Raw genomic sequence first — 22,326 nt, forward strand, 5'->3', positions numbered from 1 at the left:
TAGCAGATCCTCTGGTATTAACCAACCAGGTAGCCTTTGCTAAATGTGTATCCCAATGTTTGAAAGTTCCACCACCCATTGCTTTCAGCGTAGTCTTTAACAGTCCGTTACATCGTTCAATTTTCCCAGGGGCTGGTGCATGATAGGGAATGTGATATACCCACTCAATGCCATGCTGTTTGGCCCAAGTGTCTATGAGATTGTTTCAGAAATGAGTTTTGTTGTCTGATTCAATTCTTTCTGGGGTGCCATGTCTTTCAAGGCCTAGGATAGTGTTCTGGCCTGCAGCATGGGGCACAGGATATGTTTCCAGCCATCTGATGCTTGCTTCCACCATTGTAAGCACATGTCACTTGACTTGGCAGATCTCTTGAAGTATAATATAATCAATCTCCAAGCCTCACCATATTTATATTTCAGCCATTTTTCTCCATACCAAAGAGGCTTTAACTGTTTGGCTTGCTTAACTGCAGCGCATGTTTCACATTCATGGATTACCTGTCCATGTTTAAGTCCACACCTTGATCTCAGGCCCATCTATATGTTGCATCTTGTCCCTTGATGGCCTGAAGTGTCATGGGCCCACCGAGCTATAAATAATTCACCTTTACATTACCAATCCAAATCTACTTGAGCCACTTCAATCTTGGCTGCTTGATCTACCTGCTGGTTGTTTAAATGTTCTTCAGTGCCCCGACTGTTGGCTATGTCAGCATCTACATGACACCTTCACAACCAGGTTCTCCACCCAAGCAGTGATATCTTGCCATAATGCAGCATCCCAGATGGGTTTACCTCTGCGTTGCCAATTACTTTGCATCCATTGCTGTAAGCACCCCCACAGGGCATTAGCCACCATCCATGAGTCAGTATAGAGGTAAAGTATTGGCCACCTTTCTCATTCAGCAACATCTAAAGCCAGCTGGATAGCTTTCACTTCTGCAAACTGACTTGATTCACCTTCTCCTTCAGCAGTTTCTGCAACTTGTTGTAGGGGACCTCATACAGCCACCTTCCACCTCCGATGCTTTCCTACAATATGGCAGGACCCATCAGTAAACAAGGCATACTGCTTCTCATGTTCTGGCAGTTCATTATACAGTGGAGCTTCAGTGTGTGTCACCTCCTCCACTGATGACATTCCAAAATCTTTACCTTCTGGGCAGTCCATAATAATTTCCAAGATTCCTGGATGATTGGGATTTCCTATCCAAGCTCATTGTGTAATCAGCACAACCCACTTACTCCAAGTAGCATCAGTTGCATATGTAGAGAAAACCCTCCCTTTAAATATCCAGCCCAGCACTGGTATCCAGGGTACCAGGAAGAGCTTCACTTCATTACCAATCACTTTGAAAGCGGTTCGAACACCTTCATAAGCTGCCAATATCTCTTTTTCAGTTGGAGTATAGCAGGCCTCAGATCCTCTATATCCCTGACTCCAAAAGCGCAAGGGTCGACCTCCCATTTCCCCTGGTACTTTCTGCCAGAGGCTCCAGGTAGGGCCATTCTCCCTGGCTGCAGTGCAGGGCACATTTTTTACATCTTCCCCAGTCTGAACTGGCCCAAAAGATACTGCTTGAACTATAACCTATTTAATTTTTCAAAGGCTTGTAATTGCTCAGGGTCCGTTTTGAAATCATTTTTCTTTTGGGTCATTGTAGAGCAGGAGTCCTCAAACTTTTTAACCAGGGGGGCAGTGCGCAGATGAAGTGGCAGGAAGTCATCTGCGGCTGCTTGGTTTCCCCCCCCAACCCCTGGCGGGGGGACGGGACGGGACGGGGGACAGTTCTATAAATACCGGGAGCCGGATTGAGGACCCTGGGGGACCATATCTGGCCCGCGGGCTGTAGTTTGAGGACCCCTGTTGCAGAGGAATGTAGGCAGTGGGTTGATTAACATTGATAATATGCAGCTGTGGCCTTGCCGCCAAGGCAGTGTGTTGATTGACATGGATGATGTGCAGCTGTAGCTCCTTCCTGCTAAGTAGTTAAATAGCCCTGAGGAGTGTAGAAGAGGTTAGACAGAGAAGGAGTAGTGTGGTTTGGCCTCTGGAAGAAGGGGAAGCCATATGCATAGTAGAGTCTGATGGTAAAAGCTTTGTTGCAGCCTGCTAGTTTGTTTATGCTGTGACAACTGATGCCCTTTGTGTGGGTGAGTTAGACTCTGACTACAACTGGTACCCAATGTAGCTGAGGCAAGTGGGAGAACCTGTGACCCATAACAGACACTGTGAGACATGAGACGTTGACAACTAATTTATATGGGTGTATTGCAATGTTTGTTGTTCATCTTAACTCGAATGGCAACTTTTGGTGCCCAGTGTAGATGGGGACTAATGCTTATAAATATATTTGGAAAAGGAAGCATGAAGTATAACAAGAAGGCAATAAGATCTTTCCTAGGATGATGCAAAGTAAATGATGTACTAGTTATGCTGAAAAATACCTCCAGTGTTCAAATATGGCAAAACCCTGGAAAAATAGTTTTTGAGGCTGCCTTGAGGGGGGATAAAATTGCAACAATATTGCCAACAACATGGAGATTGGTCTTAAACTTTCTAGAACAGTTACAAGTGGACAGGGAGAAAAATTCTATATTTTCAATGCTTATGGCTATATTTTAAAAAAAAGGTGTAAAATAAGATAAAATGGCAATAAGAATCCCGCTAGCATGGTGTAAAAAGTATGATTTGCCAATTACAGGGAACAAAGTTTTCAGTGTTCAGACATGGCAAAGCATTAGAAAGGTACTTCTTGAGGCTGCCTCGAGGGGAGACAAAATTGCCACAGCCTCAAAGAGGCTCCCCCGTGGAGAGTCGGCCAAGTCACAACAATCACACCAATATGGCTACATGCTGTACTCACTTTAATAAACAAACAGGTTATATTTATAACTTAAACCATCTGCTCACCCAGGTGATTGGATAGAAGTCTCTGGCCATGTGGGGGTCCATGTCGCTGATTGGTGGGCATGCTGCAGGTGCCTGATCAGAGTGTGCTGATGAGAGTGTGTTGATTTTGTGGTTCCCAGGACTTGCTCTGCACCTGGCTTTTTGTTTGTGCATAGCTTGTTTTCTTTCTCCCACTGCTTGTTCCAAGGAGAATTTAAAGCTGCTCTGCAGCTTCAACTAACAGGCCTGGGTTGTCCAACCCAGACAATGGTAACATATGTCCTTGGGCCTTTAAAAATCCCTCTACATATCCCCCTTTTTTTTTTTGGACAACCCATGTCTGTTTCACAATAGATGTTAAACCTTTCTTCAACAAGAAAACAAACAGCTAAAAACATTACAACAATGATTATAACAAAGTGTATTCCTTCCATCAATAACATCTTTAAGTCTTTAACCAACCTGTTATCCCCAATCCTCTCAACCATTCATCAAAGGGATTATCATCAGCAAGAATATGCTTCATGTTTCCCTGCAGTTGTGACAACTTCTTGTGCATCGATATGGAATGATCGGAAAGGTTCATACAACACATCCCTTCCAAATCCTTCACAACCGTGTCCATGTGCTAATAGCAAAAAAATCTACTGCAGCTTTATTTTGTAATGTAGCATGCCTAACACTATCTACATCAACACTATCTCTGTCCCCACATATCAGAAAGACTCCCGGTGGCAACTGATAACCCCCTGATACATCTTTATGGAAACCCCTCAGTTTTCAATTTACTCCAAATAGGTGAACCGGTTAGATTTTGAAACCCTGTATAAAACCCCTGTTCACCTTGACATGTTAGCCATAACTGCCACGGGTCACCAAACCAAATTACTTCAGTGCCATTCATGGGCTGAAGTGGTGATGACATGTGGGTACAGTCTGCCATACCAGTTGCAGTTACATTAACATATTCAACAGGTAAAACGCTAGCCAATAGGTCTAACTCCTGCAAAGGTAAATGATGTGGCTGATTTAAATCCTCAATAACTATCTTCTGCCACGCTGCATTACGCAGAGAAGGCCAAACATATTGCCCGTTTGGACTCATACATGTACCATTCTGATTGGAAGTCAGATCCACTGTTTTAACATTCCAAAAACCATCAACATTTGTTTCATTCTCTTGCAGGGGAATACCAATTAAACAAATTCTAAAGGGGTTGTCTGCCTGTTGCAGACTTAAAAGTCTGTTATTCCTGTGATATTTGCCCATGTCACCCATATGTTTGTCCTAGGCAAGGTGTCAAAAATACTTTGGCCAATGGGTATAAAATTCATCAAGACTGTAAACCAAGTCCACCAAACTTGTTTACTCCTAAAATTTATTTGTTTGGTTGTTTGTTTGGGTTTTTTTTTCACATTCCACCCCACAAAACTGTGCTTTCACAGATTCTGATGATGTATGCTGTCTCCAATCAGCATGGTATTACACTAGTCGTATGTTTTCTCTTGCTTCATGCCCGGTTATTAATCAAACACATACACTCTTTACACCATTTACATTTAAACTTTGGCTTACAGAACCGTTTTACCCCACATAGCATACATTGGCATAATACCCGCGGGTTACGTCCTTTACAACATAGACAGTTTGCTCGCTCTGAGTCTTCTCTTCTGTCTTCTGACCTTGACATGCAGGTCGCACAAACTTGCTAGGGATCCATGTAGGTCCTTTATCTGTGGAGATACAAAAATAACCTCTACCGATAAATAACACCGGATTAGGTCCTTCCCATACGCCTGAAGCCATATTTTTATACAGAACATTCAAACCAGGAACTGTAGTTGTTTGGTTCCCTCGCGCTGTTTGGTGATGTATAACAACAGGTGGTCCCTCTCTACCCTCCATAAGGGAGAGATAGTTTAAGGTAAACAACACCTTAGTCAACCTTAGATTTCGTGTTTCTCAGGGCTTGCTCTGCACCTGGCTTCTTGTTTGTGCATAGCTTGTTTTCTTTCTCCCACTGCTTGTTCCAAGGACAATTTAAAGCTGCTCTGCAGCTTCAACTAACAGGCCTGGGTTGTCCAACCCAGACAGTGGTAACATATGTCCTCGGTCCTTTAAAAATCCCTCTACACAGCCTCGTTAACAACATGGAGATTGATCATAGATTTGCTAGAACAATCAGAAGTGGACGGAGAGACAAACCCTGTATTAAAAATGCTAATAGACATATTTGAAAGTAGAGGCATAAGGTATGATGAGACTGCAATAAGAACTCTGCTGGGGTGGTGTAAAAAGAATGATTTGCCATTTATGGTGAAAAATGTCTCCAGCATTCAGATATGAAATGCTGGAAAGTTATTTTCTGGGGCTGCCACGAGAGGGGACAAAATTGCTACAGCATCATTGACAGCATGGAGATTGGTCTTAGATTTACTTGAACAATCAGAAGCGGACAGGGAGACAAAGGCTGCAGTTGAAATACCCACATCCCTGGTTGCAGAGATGATGCCCAATAAGGTACCTTCAGTGCCATCAGATTCTCTGCCATCGCCTGATTCACACAGTCAGGGCTGACAGGAGTAGCAGAGCGCTGCTGGGTTGAGCAGGCAGAGTTGCTTCCCTCTGGGGTGGCAGGGGAATCCAGTCATTGTCCTGTTGCCTGACTGTGATCCTGAGCCACCTGTGATAGGCTTATTGGAGGAGACCTCAGGTCATGTTCAACAACCAGTCCGAATTAATGCATCAGGACCAGATCCTGCCAAATTCTGGAAAAAGTTGTGGGAACAAGCACTTGTGGAAGGCGATATTGATGCCACAACTGCCATGGGGGGCAGGGTGTTAGCCTGCCCAGTGCTTTGAAGGGATGGTAATGCTCCCCCTGAGTGGTAACCTTTCAGCTGTGGAGTGATAAAAGAATTAAGATCAACCTGTATGCAGTGTGGAATAGGCTCACCCTACGCTCAGTCATTGTTACGTAGTCTTTTCACAGCAGAGCTTACTGCTTATGATTGCTGTATGATTGTGCAAATTATATTGACCCCCTATACAAATGTTACTTTTTGAGTCAAATTGGAGGTGCTTGGCAAATGAGCAATCATTGATGAATTTAGAATACCCCCAGGATGATCCACGTTTTGGGGCAGGGATTCCACAATTGATGGGGGAGGCTCCAGTTAACTCTCCTCAGTTACAAGCTCGCTTACATCCTTTAGTCCTGCAGCAGGAAAAAGAGTTAGCTCTCCAAGCTTTATTGCAGGTCCCAGATCGTGGCGCTCCACAGCAATTGTGGACCACAATAAAACAAGGTCCAAATGAGGGGTATGTGTCATTCCTAGATAGGTTGAGAGACTCCTTGGATGAGCAAATACAGAATGGGGCAGCTAAGGAAGCATTGTTAGTTCAATTAGCTAAGGACAATGCGAATGAGGATTGCACAAAGGTGATTGCAGACATGCAAATTGTAATCTCGCTTTAATAGAATTAATGGATGTATGTGGGAAGGTAGGAACCGCTGCCTTCCAAATGGAGCATCTGGCAGAGACCTTTGCTGATGCAGTCAGGGTTGTCTGCCATTATTACACACGTGGGCAAGAAGGTCACTTAAAGGACTGTCCCAAGAGATCGAGGTCAGGAAGGAGTGATGGCTCTGGTTTGGTATGCTGTTGATGTAGCAAACTAGGGCATTTTGCAAAATACTGTAGTTCTAAGTTTAACACTCAAGGACAGTTACTTGCAGGTGGCAACAGAAAGCAGGGAAATGGAGGGAGGAATGCAGGGAGGAACCGTGTGATGATACAAATGAATCCTCCACAACAATTCCAGGCTTATGCAGCCAACTTGCAGCCCCAACTTCAGGGAGCGCTGGGTTGGATGTTACCGCAGCAACTGCCATCACAATAGAGGATGATAAAGTACATAAGGTCCCACTGAATACTGTGGGACCCATTGGCAATAGATTGAGCTCACTGTTGCTTGCTCTAGTGTAACATTACAGGATTTGTTTGTCTTACCAGGAGTCATTGATGCTGATTATATGGGTCAGATTCAAGCAATGGTGTGGACCACCCCCCATGTCAATTCCTGAAGGTAGCTGGATTGCACAATTAATTTCTTTCTGGGTGCAAGTTAATTATGCCCATGACAAAGTCTGGGGCAAAAAGGGTTTGGTTCAACAGGAACACCACAAATTTTCTGGACTCGGGGCATACAAAACGCTCGACCAACTCTAACCTTTAAAATCACCTTAGCCAAAGGGACCCCTTCCACAATACAGGTGACCGGAATGATTGACATGGGAGCAGATGTAACTTTTATATCTGCACGCATTTGGCCTTGCTCTTGGCCTGTCTGTTCGGCAGGAGTGGGTGGTGTGACACAAAGTGTCCAAAGTCAGTAGTATACGGTGCAAGTTTGAAACCCTGAAGGCCAGACAGCAGCAATCAGTCCCTACGTGCTTGATGTCCCTCTGCACTTGTGGGGACGGGATGTTTTGGGACAATGGGGAGTTATCATTGGTACCCAGAAGGATTTTTAATAGGGGCCGCTGTGATGGAGGGTGTACAAAGACCTGTTCTGCCTTTGACTTGGAAGACAGATACCCCTGTTTGGGTGGAACAGTGACCCCTTCCTGAGGAAAAGTGTGTAGCCCTCCAACAGTTAGTAGAAGAACAATTAGCACAAGGTCACCTAGAACCTTCCCATAGTCCTTGGAATACCCCTGTGTTTGTGATAAAAAAGAAATCGGGCAAATGGTGCCTGTTACAAGATTTAAGGAAAGTAAATGATGTAATGGAGGGAATGGGAGCCCTGCAATCGGGCATGCCTTCCCCAATGATGATCCCATGAAACTGGGACATTTTGGTAATTGATTTAAAAGATTGTTTTTTCAGTATTCCTTTACATGAAGCTGATAATGTAAATTTGCTTTTTCAATACCTAGCAGAAACAGTATGACTCCTTGTAAGTGATACCAATGGACGGTGTTGCCGCAGGGTATAAAAAACAGTCCTACTATATGTCAGTGGTATGTAGCAAAGGCATTGTCACCTGTACAGGAACAATTTCCACAAGTGCATTGCTATCATATGGATGATATTCTTGTATCGGCTGCAAATAAGGCTGAACTTCAACAAGTGTATCTAGTTTTGCAGCAGTTGTTGGCCACCTTTGGGCTACGTATAGCACCAGAAAAGATTCCACAACAAGCCCCGTGGAAATACTTGGGAGATAAAGTGCTATATCAAACACTTAAGCCACAGTCTATCCAGCTCCGAGTAAATGTCAGAACCCTAAATGATTTGCAAAAATTATTAGGGACCATAAATTGGGTAAGGCCATATTTGGGCCTTACAACAGACCAATTGAAACCACTCTTTGATCTATTGAAGGGTGACACTGATTTAATGTCTCCCCGATCACTAACTAAAGAAGCCACCTCAGCCCTAGAGAGGGTGGCTGATGGTCTGCAACAAAAAAGGGTACTCTGTGTAGACTTAGAAACTCCAATAAGTTTATATATTGTCATTGCTAACTATCATCCCATGGGATTGTTGGGCCAATGGAATGAGTGCTAGCAGGATCCGCTACATGTCTTAGAATAGTTATTTTTATCTGTACAACCACGGAAGACAGTGAGCACTCAGATTGAACTAGTATCAAAAATCATCACCAAAGGACATACACCGTGTGTTCAACTCATGGGCCAGTATCCTAATTACTTGATAATTCCTATTGAACACTATTACATAAGCTGGTATTTGGCAAACAGTTTACTGTTTCAGTTAGCTCTGGAAGGATTTAAGGTACATATATCCTATCATCTTCCCAGTCATAAATTGTTGCAAACTTATTCGGACATACAAATACTTCAAAAGCTGCTGGCAGCAGATGGCCCAGTGCAAGGCCCTATGGTCTTTACGGATGCTTCTGGGAAACTGGGAAAGGCAGTGGTCATTTGGCATGATGGGAAGCAATGGCGAGAACTGATACACTTAACACAGGGATCACCTCAATTGGTTGAACTTAGTGCTGTCATTGTTGTCTTTAAAATGTTTTCTCTATGTGCTGTAAACATTGTTACAGACTCTGCTTATGTTGTAGATGTCACGTGATGTATTGACTGCACACTGCTTAAGGAGGTAAATTCAGAACAACTATTTTTTTTGTTAAAGCATTATGGGTAATAGTGAGCCAACATACACATAGATATTACATTCCGCACGTCCGCAGTCACACTGGATTGCCAGGATTCATCTGTGAAGGAAATGCCCATGCTGATGCTCTTGCAGCTCCCACTTGGACTCCTCCAGTGCCGGATCTGATACGACAGGCCCTCATGTCTCATCAATTTTTTCATCAGGGTGCTTGGGCACTTGTCTGTCAATTTAAAATATCTTTTGAGGGTGCAAAATCCATCATCGCTGCTTGTCCGGAGTGTCAGCGATTGGGTCCTGGGCTGATGTTTCCACAAGGGGTCAATCCACGTGGATATCAGAACTTGGATCGGTGGCAAACTGACGTCACACATGTGCCTTCTTTTGGTTGTTTACAGTACGTTCATGTCTCCATTGATACCTTCTCAAAAGTTGTGTGAGCATCTGCCTATACTGGGGAGAAGGCTCTGGATGCTATTTCACAACTTCAACAGGCTTGGGCTGCTCTGGGGGTTCCGAAGCATCTCAAGACAGTAACATGTAACATGTCTGAATATTGAAGCCTTCAGTTGGGAAACTTCCCTAAGATGGATTTATGTGTCTTTCTTATTCTGTCTTGTATGTTTTGCTGTTATAAGCCTCAGGCACTGGCTTTGGCCTTTATCCAGTAACCCTCTTCCTGTGGGTTCAGGAATTGGCTGTTGTAGGATTGGGGCTGTTTCTTGGGACTCTGCGTATGGCTTTGGTCTCTTCTGTTTGAGAATGGTGAATTCCTGCTTGAGGCACTTGCAGAGAAAGTCTACTAGACTATTCACATGGAGTAAGCGGAGGTTAAAAGAGTTCTAGTTTTTTAGCCCAATGAGGAAAAAAAGTCTAAAATCATAAGTTTACTCTCCCAAAATGCCTAGGACTTAAAACCTAAGATAACAGAAGGCATTTTCATGCCTGAAGCATTTTTTCTTAGAGCAGTTCTTATATTCAAATATCATGATGTCATGTATTAAATAAGTTTAGTAAATCTAGTGAATGATTGTCAGTGGAGTATTTCCAAAAAAATCAATATAATCACTTGGGTTAACTGAGTCAGCAAGCTGTGTTTGACAGCGGATGGATCATTTCTTACAACTTAAAGAAGATATTTTTAAAAAGGCCTGATGAAATCAGTGTCTAGGCCAGGGGTCCTCAAACTTTTTAAACAGGGGGCTGGTGCGCGGATGAAGTGCCAGGAAGTCATCTGTGGCTGCTTGGTTTCCCCCCCCAACACCCGCTGGGGGGCAGGGGGGTTCTGTAAATACCGGGGGACGGATTGAGGACCCTGGGGGGCCGTATCCGGCCTGTGGGCCATAGTTTGCGGTCCCCTCGTCTAGACTGAGAAAACTTATAAACATGGCTCTTAAAGGAGATTAGTTATTTTTTCAGAGTAGCAAAAATAGAATCAAACATCTTCAGAATTGCCTCTGCAACCTTGCGTAGACAGCAATAGAAAAATTGCTGCTGAGTACTGTTAGTGTTAAGTCACTTCCTAGCTTTTAAGTTTCACATGGTTCACTAACTTTGTTTCCTGTGTGTATTAAATTTTTCTCTTCCCAGAGATTTGCCTTTTGACCAAGGGCCGTCGAACTGCCAGTGTACGAGCAGACACGTACTGTCGCCTGTATTCCCTCTCAGTGGACAACTTCAACGAGGTTCTGGAAGAGTACCCCATGATGAGAAGGGCCTTTGAAACAGTGGCAATTGATAGACTTGACAGGATAGGTATTATTATTTTTTTTACATGTTTGGAATTCTTAAAACCTTTCTATCTTTTCTTTTCCTTGAGTTGAAGGATAAAATGTCCAGATGAAAGCTTTCTTAAAAATTTTGTATTGTATACAATCACAAGTTTATATATGTTATCAGAGGCCGCGCACTTTAAACAGATTGGTTCTTTAAACTACACATTACATACTAGGCAATCCCTAATCGGTTAACTACAAACAAAGAACACTTTAAGTAAGTTTCTACAGTCATCAATTAGCACAAACTTGTTTTTTCTCTTTTGGGCCATCTGTTCCTCATTCCCTTATCTTTTCTCGGCCTGACTCATCCTGTCGGTTGTTATCTATTCACATTCCTTGTCCTCCCGAGGTTTATGGCCAACAAGCTCCAGCACATCCCCGCTTATCAGCTGGACCGTACTGGGAGGCTTGCCTCTCAGGCCCTGTCCCACATCTCCCCCTACCTGTTGCACAAAAAGAACTTTCTTCATTGAGTGTGTTATCCACTTTTGTAGACACTGCAACAAACAGGGTAAAAAGTTTATCCAACCAATCCCAGCTGTTGTCTTGTGAAAGTTTAAAGACTCCAGCTTCACGTTGTTGAATGCTGGCATGAACTGATTCCGAGTGGTCAGAGAGATTCATGCAGCACATGCCATCAATATCCTCACAGCCGTGTCCTTGAGCTAAAAGCAAAAAATCTATAGCGGCCCTATTTTGCAGTGAAGCATGGCGAACACTGTCTGCATCTAATAAAAGACCCGACAATGCATTGCTAGTAGCATTCATTTGTTTAGCAAGCCAGCAGCCAAACTTATCTAAAGTCGCTAATGCTTTTCCAGTGGCCGCTCCAGGTATAAAAAGGGAGGCAGCAAAGCGTTGACTAAAAGACCAAAACTCCACGCAGTCATCACAATTGGAAGCATATGCATGAATGCCACGCTTTGCCCTATGAGACAGACGGTGCTGTAAAATCAGATGTATTAGGAGTCAGGACAGAAAGGCGTCCGAGGCTACATGGACCTAACAGTATTAATTCCATTAACAAGACAGCCTTCACACCATTGTTTGGCTAATACTACTCTACACCACCATTCCTTTTTACAGTTATAGCACACACATAAGACCCAAGGCTTACAGCGCCCGCATATAGTGACGTACGGAGTTAGACTCTATAACTCAAAAGTTATAAAGTAGGTATGTTTATTGCACGCATGTGCACGGGGGATCGCTCCTCCACAAGCGTGCATACCCAAAGTGATGAACCATCTCACATTTATACAATAAAACAAATGAATATTCAATTAACGCCTATACATATTCGTTACCTAAACCCCGCTTCGTATGTTAATTAGCTTATCAGTCCTTTGCCTGGAATGTGGCGGTCTTGCAGGTTTGTAGGTGATTCATGTTCTTGTGACCATCCAATCTTCTTCAGCAAGGAAAGGTGATTCATGTCCTTGTGACCATCCAATCTTCTCCAGCAAGGAGACTTAGCACTCCCTTCCTCTAGATAGCCTTGGAATGTCTCTCACCCTTTTCTCATTCTTTTTTAAATAGCCCCTTTGTTAGAGGAAGAAGGGCAGGCGTGTCGTGTCCCGTCCAGTCCCGTGTCGTGTCCCCCCCACCCCACCCCCGTCTCCCCTTTGTTAGAGGAAGAGGGGCAGGCGTCTCCTCAAAGCTGTGTGCCTATGTGACCAGACACCGCACCCATGACCAGTCACCATACCCACATTCCCGAGCAGACGTATACAATCACAGTCGGTGTCCATTGTCCCCATTTCACACTATTTCTCCATATCAATAGTACAATAAATTCCCACGACTGATACTTCTCTACATTGATTAGTCATTTTCAGTCCACAGGGTTCAGTTTATACTGCTTCAGTTATTTGTGATCCCAGAAGGTTCAGAAACTTGTTGATCGAGGGGATGATCCGGAGGATGATCGGAGTCCTCACTGGATGATTGTTGGTAGGGATTCACGGAAGGGTCGTATGTTCTTCGCCGGAATCCACCTGGGGCCTTTTTCTGTGGAAACACAAGCATAACCTCTTCCCCATGTCACAAGAGGATATGGTCCCATAATCTTACCTGTTTCTGGATCACGGACCAACACCAGAGGTTTAATTCGTGCCTCAAGTGAAGCATTCGCATTAAAATGCCGAACTATCAGAGGATTATTATCTATTAAAGAACAATTCAAAAAATTGAAAACATACAGAGCTTTCTTTAGTCGTTCCTCAGGGGTTGCAGTCCCCATTCCCCCTTTTTGTTGTTGTAGTAAGCGTTTCAAAGACTGATGAGAGTGTTCAATCAAAGATTGACCTGTAGGGGAATGAGGAGTACCGGTAATGTGGGTTATGCCCCATGAGTCAAGAAAGTCCTTTGTTGCAGCTGAGATATATGCGGGACCGTTGTCCGTTTTTATTTGGGAGGGTATGCCCAAGACGGCAAAAGCATGCATCAAATGCTTGCGGACATCACCAGCTTTCTCTCCTGTGTAACAAGAAGAAAACAGAGCACCTGAAAAGTTGTCAATAGAGGAATGGACATATTTTAATTTACCAAACTCTGGATAATGTGTAACGTCCATTTGCCATAGTTGTAAGCTCTGTAGTCCTCTAGGATTAACCCCTCCTGCTATGGATGGAAAAGAATGCCTTTGGCAGTCAGGACATACGGCGATAATATTAGACGCTTGATGGGAGGTAAGCCCAAACTGCCGTTTGAGACCTCCAGCATTCTGGTGAAAGAAAGAATGGCTTAGTTTAGCCTGTGCTAGATTATCTGGTAGGACTTGTACTGGTAAATTGAGCATTATCAGCTCCTCGATTCCCTTCTGTAATAAAGCCAGGTAAAGAGGTATGTGCCCTGACATGCATAACAAAATAGGGGTGAGGGCGAGAGTCTAAGAGAAAGACAAGCTCTTGTAATAAGGCAAACAGTTCAGAATGTGAGATATCATGTAGTACAGATGCTTCAGCTCGTTCTACACACTAGCCCCGGATCAAAGGGGTCTTCCTCTGGGGGGTAACCCGTGGCACAAACCTTCAAGGGGTCAGGCGGTTTTGGGTCCTCCGGCGGTAATGGAGGTACTGTAGGAGAGTTTCCATCTCCCCCTGCCCCCCCCCCCCCCCCCCCCCCCCGGCTTTGTCTCTGTGACTTTTTTCCTGTGCTTTCAAAATCTTAAAAAAAGCTTTTCCACCATGGGAGCATGCGCTGCGCTTCAGCATCCCCCGATGTAGCCGCATCCCATAGTTTTACCCCCACATCATCCCAAAGTTCTCACGTAAAAATATTAGATGCAGTTACAGCGGGTACTTTCACCTGTACCCATCTAAGGATTGCCTTGAGATCATGCCCCGGAATATTCTTTTCATGCTTATTAAGGAGAGCTTTCATAAGCTCATATATGTTTCTTTTGGGGGAAGACGCCTGATTCCCCGTGTTTCCCACAGCTCACCTCTAAATTCCAGAGGGACTTTTTTTCAATTCCTGCTTCCTTTCAGCAGCTCATTCAACGTTCTGTGGGACTCACGACCTGCCGCTCAGCCTGGTGGTTCATAAACCCATCATGTCGGGGTCACCAGTTTGCCACGATGAGAGACGGGACGCTGCTTGATGCAAGCAAATGTCGATTTATTGTGTACAATCACAAGTTTATACATGTTATCAGAGGCCGGGGCGCTTTAAACAGATTGGTTCTTTAAACTACACATTACATACTAGGCAATCCCTGATTGGTGGTTAACTACAAAGGCCACTTTAAGTAAGTTTTTACAGTCATCAATTAACAGCAACCTGTTACTTCTCCTTGGCGCCATCTGTTCCTCATTCCCTTATCTTTTCTCAGCATGACTCATCCTGTCGATTGTTATCTATTCACATTCCTTGTCCTCCCAGGGTTTGTGGCCTACAAACTCAAGTACATTCCTTTCAGCTAACTGGTTGTTACTTATGGTCCTGATTTCCAGGCCCCCTCCTGCAAGAAGTAACAAGTTTGTGCTAATTGATGACTGTAGAAACTTACTTAAAGTGTTCTTTGTTTGTAGTTAACCAATTAGGGATTGCCTAGTATGTAATGCTTAGCTTAAAGAACCAATCTGTTTAAAGCGCGCAGCTTCTGAAGACATATATAAACTCGTGATTGTGTACAATAAATCAACATCTTGCTTGTATCAAGCTATGTCCCGTCTCTTCATTCGCCCCAACTTCTCTTTTGGGCCATCTGTTCCTCATTCCCTTATCTTTTCTCGGCCTGACTCATCCTGTCGGTTGTTATCTATTCACATTCCTTGTCCTCCCGAGGTTAGTAGCAGTCCTCCCAAGGTTTTATGGCCATCCTCCCAAGGTTTATGGCCAACAAGCTCCAGCACATCCCTGCTTATCGGCTGGACCATACTTGGAGACTTGCCTCTCAGGCCCTGTCCCACAATTTTGTTTCTGTTATGCTGCAGTAAATGTTCTGCTGATCTATGAATAAAATGTGTCCAGACAAGAAATTCTGCAAGCTCACTTTTTAGTATTTAAAACTTTTGACTTTTGGAAAACTCTCATAGTCCTCTGAGGATTATTTTGTATACTTTAATTTTCATTAGTATTACTTATTAATCCCACATTTCTTTTGCTGCCCTCAGCACTCATAGGGTTTATTGCAGTTTCATAAGCAGTGGATGACATTTTCCTACATAAATACTTTACAGGTGACATCTATAATGCTGGGAAGAGCTGAAGTCTCTCAGCACTCACAAAACCCATGTTTGTTGAAGTGATTTTTTTTTTTTTTTTTGCAGCAGGGCTCTTGTTTTCCTCACAACATGGGTGCTGCTAGCACTGATGGCTGCACACTGGCATTACTGAGATCTACTTGAAATCAGAAAAGCAGGCCAATGATATCCAAGTGAAAGGCAGAATGATATGGCAGATTATCAAAACAGTGTGTGTGTGGAGTCTGCTGTTGTGCATCCAGACATTCTGGACTTCTCTAATAGGACATACTAGATAAAAATATATGGTCTTTGGTCAGGAGAAATGCACTCTGATCAGCATTATTGACGCTGGTTTCAAAATGCAGCTATGCATAAAATATTTATCCCAATTAGGAAGAAAACTTGTTTAATATATTAAATGTTTAATAAATAAATACATGTATACAGGTTTCAAATATTTAATAGACTTGTTTTAGTATTTTGCAGATTGTGAACAGTCAGTGCATTAATTTATGTTTTCAAGACTTTTCAAAGCCTTATAATTTGTTTTTCAAGACTGTCTGGAAATGTAGTCCAACTCAAAGTAATATGTGCTTAAGTGATATTAGTAGTAAAGTCCAGTCTGCTCTTGGAGTAGTAATCCCATCTGAAGTGCTATCTACACAGGACAAAAGATAAAATATGAACCATTTTATTGAAAAATAAGAAACAATTGAGTGCAATTGTGTTCCTGTGCATCTGATGACACAGAATAGTGTCTACATCTTGCAGACACCAAGAGCCATCAAGCAAACATCAGGACACAGTGTATAGCATTCTTTATTGTGTAGGCAGTTTTAACATTAGCTGTGAGTTCATATTAATTCAAAAATATTTAAAAAGAAGATTTCTTGCAAGCTAGTGGTCACTGGTTACTAATGTCTAATAATTAGTTCCAGGCAATGTGCTAAATGGCAGATATATTTATAACTTGTGTAATAGTTTAGTGGAAATTAGGATCATTTTTCAATGGGAAAGACATACATGCAGAGCCTGGTGGTTTTTTTCACCCTGTTTTTCAGTAAATTACCATGGTTACACTTTCAGAATAATTGTAGTAATAGCAGTGCACTACAAGTGAAGAGGCACAGAAAGTTCAGGTGTCTGAGCACAATGGTGTTATGAAAACCTGCCATGTTGGTACAAAGAGAGGGGAAACTGGGTGTACATGGAGACCAGCTGTCAGGAGCTGCATGCCAGCATGACTTGCTGCAGCACTGGTACCTGGAGAGGCTCAGCACTGTTCTGCCTCAAGGGAGGAGGTCTTCAGTCCTTGGGTCCTGGGGAGATTGGTGCAGTGCAGCCTATCACAGTGGGCTCCCTGCTGAGCTGTGGCCAGGGCTCAACCCTGTGTTTGCTCAGGCTTTTACAATGCCAATGTGGCCCTCAGTGATGGGGGTTGAAATGCAAGGTCAGAGTGAGGGTCTGCCTCTGTGTGTCAGGCTTGCTAACTCTTCTGCCTCTCTGTAAAGGGAAGAAGAACTCTATCCTCCTGCAGAAGTTCCAGAAGGACCTCAACACTGGGGTTTTCAACAACCAGGAGAATGAGGTCTTAAAGCAGATTGTGAAGCATGACAGAGAGATGGTGCAGACCATTGCCCCAGTGAGCTTGCAGCAGATGCCTGTGCTGAACTCCAGCACCTCCACTGCCACCTCATCATTACACATCAGGATGCAGTCCCCTTCCATTTACACCACAAGCAGCCTTTCTCATGGAAACTTGCACTCCACCTCGCTCAGCACACAGATGTCCCAGCAAGCCATCATCCTCTCACCCTGCTCCTACACCACTGCAATCTGCAGCCCACCTGTACAGAGCCCTCTCGCTGGTCGAACTTTCCAGTATGTCTCATCAACCACCTCACAACTCTCTCTCATGCAGCAGCAACCGCAGGCACAGAAGAATGAGGTACACAAGAGCACCCAGGCCCTCTACCACACCAATCTGACCCAGGAGGTGCGGCCCCTCTCTGCCTCGCAGCCTTCCCTGCCCCATGAGATCTCTACCCTGATCACCAGGCCTCACCCCACTGTGGAAGAGTCCCTTGCCTCCCTCCCACAGCCCACCCCTGGTACAAGCATGCCCCCAGCCAGTCAGGCCACCGTCCCCCAGCGTGTCTCACTCTTCAGACAGATGTCCTCAGGAGCCATACCCCCAAACCGGGTGGCCACACCACCCACAGCCTGTCTGCAAAGGGATTTTTCCACAGTCTTAAGCACAGAGCCTGAGGGAGACAAACCACGGTTCGCATCAAACTTATGATTCCTGGTAACTGTGAGCAACAGACTTGTAATGAACTGAGAACCATCCATGGAACAGTTTTAGCTTATTTCCTAATGTACCCCAGCAGTCCACTATGAGAAAAATATTTTAGACAGCTTTTCCCTTGAATGTAAAAATTATATATATATATATATATATATATGAAAGAATTTTAAAAACTTGTTGGAATTCATCTTCTTTTCTTGCAACCATTAAAGAAGTCTAAATTCAGCTGTAATATTATTTATTTTTAACATGTTGACTTTAAAATCAGTCTGACAGATTTCTCTGTTTATGAGGTTTTCTATTTTCATGCAAAAACTGTCAACACAGTAAAAAAGTTCAAACATATATATTAAAAAATCAATGCAACTATAATATAACACTGAGTGATATTCTGAAACCTTCATTATTTAATGTATTACATATATGTTGTTAATTTGTCAGGAAGAATTCAGTTGTTGTTTCCTATTGCATTTCATATTTTAGCACTTTCCATTCAGAATTAGATTTAAAACCAAATAATTGCCAACACCTGCAATCAAAATGCTGGCACTAGCACTCTTCTGGATAGATTGTAACCTCATGACATGTTGACTGTTCTGCTCTTTCAGAAAAATGGGTGGACTTCAGTCTTCACATTGCTAAAGACTTTTACAAAGACTATAAATATTGCCATTATAAATAACTTTTTAGACACCCCCCCAAAAAAAAAGCTGCTGTTGCTGTATCATTGCAAAGTCTTTGTTTAGGAATTTAGGTTCAGCTCTTCACTTTGAAATTTACAGTTTTAAAATTTATTGAACCTAAGTGCAACATAAGTGTTGAATTGTAATGCAGTGGCTTTAATGTTACTTTTACATGCAATGTTTTATGTAAAAATGTATGCTTGATCCTGCAAGCCACTTGTACTTCACCAGTGCCATCACTTTTCTTCTCCTTGCCCTCAATAGCATCTGAAAATTTTCCATGCATGCTTTGGAGAACCAAAAAAAAAAAAAAGACAATAAAAATAGGTTTGGTCGGCCATTTTAGGAAAAGGCTTTATGGTATCTTAGGAACTAATAACCATTCATTAATTGTGTCTACCTTAAAATTACTATAATTCTGACTTTGAATCTCTGGTTGAAGTCTAGAAGTGAGGTTTTTCATTTAAAGGATTATTTGTAAACCATAGCTTGATTTAGGCTTTCAGGTGCTTTCTGTGTCTTCACTGTAGTTTTGTATTCGATATATAAATATAATATAGCATCAAATCTATCTGGAAATGCACGATTTGCTCTGTGTATATTGTAATTAAATGGCTAGTATATCCTAAGGCATGTAGTGCCAAGCATAGCCCATAGGTATGAGGTTTATTTTTTATGTCTTCAAAACAGTAAGGAAATGGTGACAGAAAGCAGGGTTAAAGCATACTGTTCTGTGAACGTTTTGTTGTTTGCTCAAACCTTCACATTATGTTATCCACAAAAAAGTTCTTTCGTAATCATTTGTGTCTGATTTGTCACATTAAATAGAGATTGAAACTAAATGTGTCATAATTTAACTCATTGAAAAATCAGCATTATGGATATGATACAAGCTATATTCTGTTCCTTAAAACCCAGCTGACTCATGAAGGAAGTGAATGCAAAGGACTGATTCTTTTCCCATTAATGCTGAGTTTAACGATGCATTGAAAAATTAAATAATATCACAAACTACATAATGCAATGAATCCAGATGTACTTGAGAGCCAAGTAAATATTATAAAGCTCCACAGAGCTTGAACCCATGCTGCCTGTTATGCCTGTTACACCTTTTAATAAAGTGGTACATCAAATACATTTTTTAAAAAAAACTTCCAGTTTTTGCTGACTCCCACTCACCATTAAAAATCAATGTAATTAACCCATTAACATGCTGCTGCCATTAATTCAAGTGGCCCAGAATAGTATACGAAGAAGCGATTGTTTAAAAGTGTTTGGAACATTATGGATACACTGCAAGACCATTTACTTCAGTTAATTAAGATCATATACTGATCTTTCACACTGTTTAAGGTTTACATTTGCTAGGAGAAATGGGGTTAGTAGTGAAATATTTTTATATATTTTTTTTATTTTAAGCACTATGAAGAAATATTAATTCATATGGTCTTTCAGCAAAACCATAATAATTTTTAAATGAATTTGTAATAGAGTGGACAATATCTAGGATTTATAACTTAATTTAAAAAATGGTACAGAGTATAAAATTATATATGTGTATATATATGTTTGTACGAATGTCTATGTACTTAGATTAAGAAACAAATTGCTAACATTCCTGTAATACAAAGGTTCATTGCTAGTTTCAGAAGTGACCTATTTTCTCTGTACATAAGTAAGCCCATAAGTATGAAATCTCACATCTGTACAGGATGAAACGTATTAATGAAAAATGTTGAATTTTACTGCTGCTGGGAAGACTATAAATCTGATTCTTATAATAACTGTATGGCCAGGGATGAGTTAGATATTTTTTCTTTTGTCTTTGCGCAAAGCCATAAATATAAATATAATATTATTAATAATTTGAAGAAAATATATACAATAAAACCATGAATATTTTTTGGTTCCAATATCTTTATAAGTGGGCAAGTTTTGCTTTACCATGAAAGAAGAGCTGTTTGCTTTTTTCTTTGTTCTGAGCCCCAGAAATTATATGCACTAAGTGTGGGGAGGTGGAGAAAAAAAAGTCTGAGTCATTATCTGAATAGTAGGAAAAAGAGGGCTTAGAAATTCAAGGATGCTACCTTATTTACTCAAGCATTTCCTAAGGAATAGTTCCTGTGTAGTTTAGAGGAATTCATTTTTTTAAAAAAAATTCTCACTAAACTCTCATTTAATCTATTACCACTAACTTGTAATATTTCTTGAGTACAAATATTTCAAACTTAAGTTTACTTATATATAAAATTTTAAATATCCTGGGGGAGAATCCCAAGTAGTTGTTAGTGTAACTTAAGAAAACTATATTCTTTGTTCACTTTATCTTACTATGTATGCCAATCCCAGATGATGTACCTCTGAAGTTGTGTATAATAGTTGAGATTTCAAGGGAATATTGATGTGGATGTAGTGTTCATTAATTACATTTTAAGTCACTGTAAATGAAAAAGCATAGTCCATTCAAACCAATAGTAGATTTTTTTGTGCTGACTTCAGTAGGATATATAATCCTTGACTGATAAACTATAATTTTAAGCAAGCATGAGTAGTTGTATTTTCAAATTGCATCCTAAAGTGTATTGTGATTTCTTTTAAGTGGCATTTAATTATTTTTTTTTATTTTGTATTGCTAAGATATAAATCCAGACCAATTGTAGTCAATGAAATGATTTCCAAAAGGAACAGCATTGTACTAGAAACTTCTGGTCTAGCAGCAAAATTCCATCCTCCTGTCTACATTTGACCATTGCACAGGGTATACTTTGCTGTTTTGGTCAAGTCTTATTATTTCATACATATTTGTGTACAGAACCAAAAGAAACAATATCTGTGTGCACCTACACACTAATGTATATATTTTTAAAAGTCTGTCCATTTCTAATATCTATTTCTACCTCAGATTAATTTCTATCTTACCTTAATTTTAATTTAAAAAGCAGTAGTAGAGCTGGAATCAAAGTAAATTTTATTTTAAACAGCAAATTTTCATGTCTTGATGCATGTAATTAAGGTTTAAGCTTAATATTTATATTTTCAAAATTTACTCGTGTGAGTTCTCACACTGACTTTAGTATGTCTATCCATGTGAGTTCTTATCTACATTATAGCTGACATTGTCCAGTTAAGAAAAATGTTTTGTTTTAAAAATAAGATGTTGGACTTTTAAACAAGCCTGCAATTCAACTGCTCTGGGAATGTGCAGTGACATTAGTTATTTCTGCTTTTTCCACAGACCTCTGTTCACACAAAAAATGTTACAAGATAGGAACAGATAGTGTTTGTTTAGAAATCATAGGTCTGAGCTACAAGCATTATCTGGTACATTCTAAGACACATTATAAGAATTAGGTGTGCACAATTTATTTGTTTAGCAGATTTAGCCTTTCCCCCTCCCATCTTTTCTTTTGAGCAGGGAAGAGTAATAGCGTTAAAATTGTCGTAGGCCATGTCCTCTGAGAGATACATGTTGTGAATCTTGAATCTGTACATTTTTACAAACAATCAGTACCCAGTGCTCCTTTGCATACTTAGCAATTTGAATCACTTACTTGATTAGTGTGGTAGATCGTACAGCCAGATGGCATAATTTCTGGTCCATGATTACATTTCCCTCACCTCTGAACACATGCAATATCTTCAGAACTTAAAGCAGCACCAAATGTTTCAGGTCAAGATATGGGAACATTCAGAAAAAGAAACAGAGTAATAGTAGACAAGCAGAGTATCCAGCTAAATGAAATTATTTTAAATCTACCTGTGTACCCTTCATATATATTTCAAAATACTGCTACATGTATGTGCACCCAGTTAAAAA

At 41.4% G+C, this 22,326-nt stretch overlaps 1 protein-coding gene across 1 annotated transcript in view; it reads left to right on the plus strand.

The window, feature by feature from the left end:
- LOC129783009 (potassium/sodium hyperpolarization-activated cyclic nucleotide-gated channel 1-like) overlaps positions 1-20,441 on the plus strand; it is a 204,705-nt gene extending 184,264 nt beyond the window's left edge. Inside the window, exons 7-8 of the mRNA XM_055792628.1 lie at positions 10,640-10,804; positions 17,030-20,441. Of these exons, the coding sequence (XP_055648603.1) occupies positions 10,640-10,804; positions 17,030-17,820 (956 nt within the window). The 3' untranslated portion in view covers positions 17,821-20,441. The remainder of the gene's footprint in view (positions 1-10,639; positions 10,805-17,029) is intronic.
- Positions 20,442-22,326: the final 1,885 nt, after the last annotated feature.

This window comes from Falco peregrinus, chromosome W, assembly GCF_023634155.1.
Source record: "Falco peregrinus isolate bFalPer1 chromosome W, bFalPer1.pri, whole genome shotgun sequence".
In the NCBI taxonomy this organism is placed as follows: domain Eukaryota; kingdom Metazoa; phylum Chordata; class Aves; order Falconiformes; family Falconidae; genus Falco; species Falco peregrinus.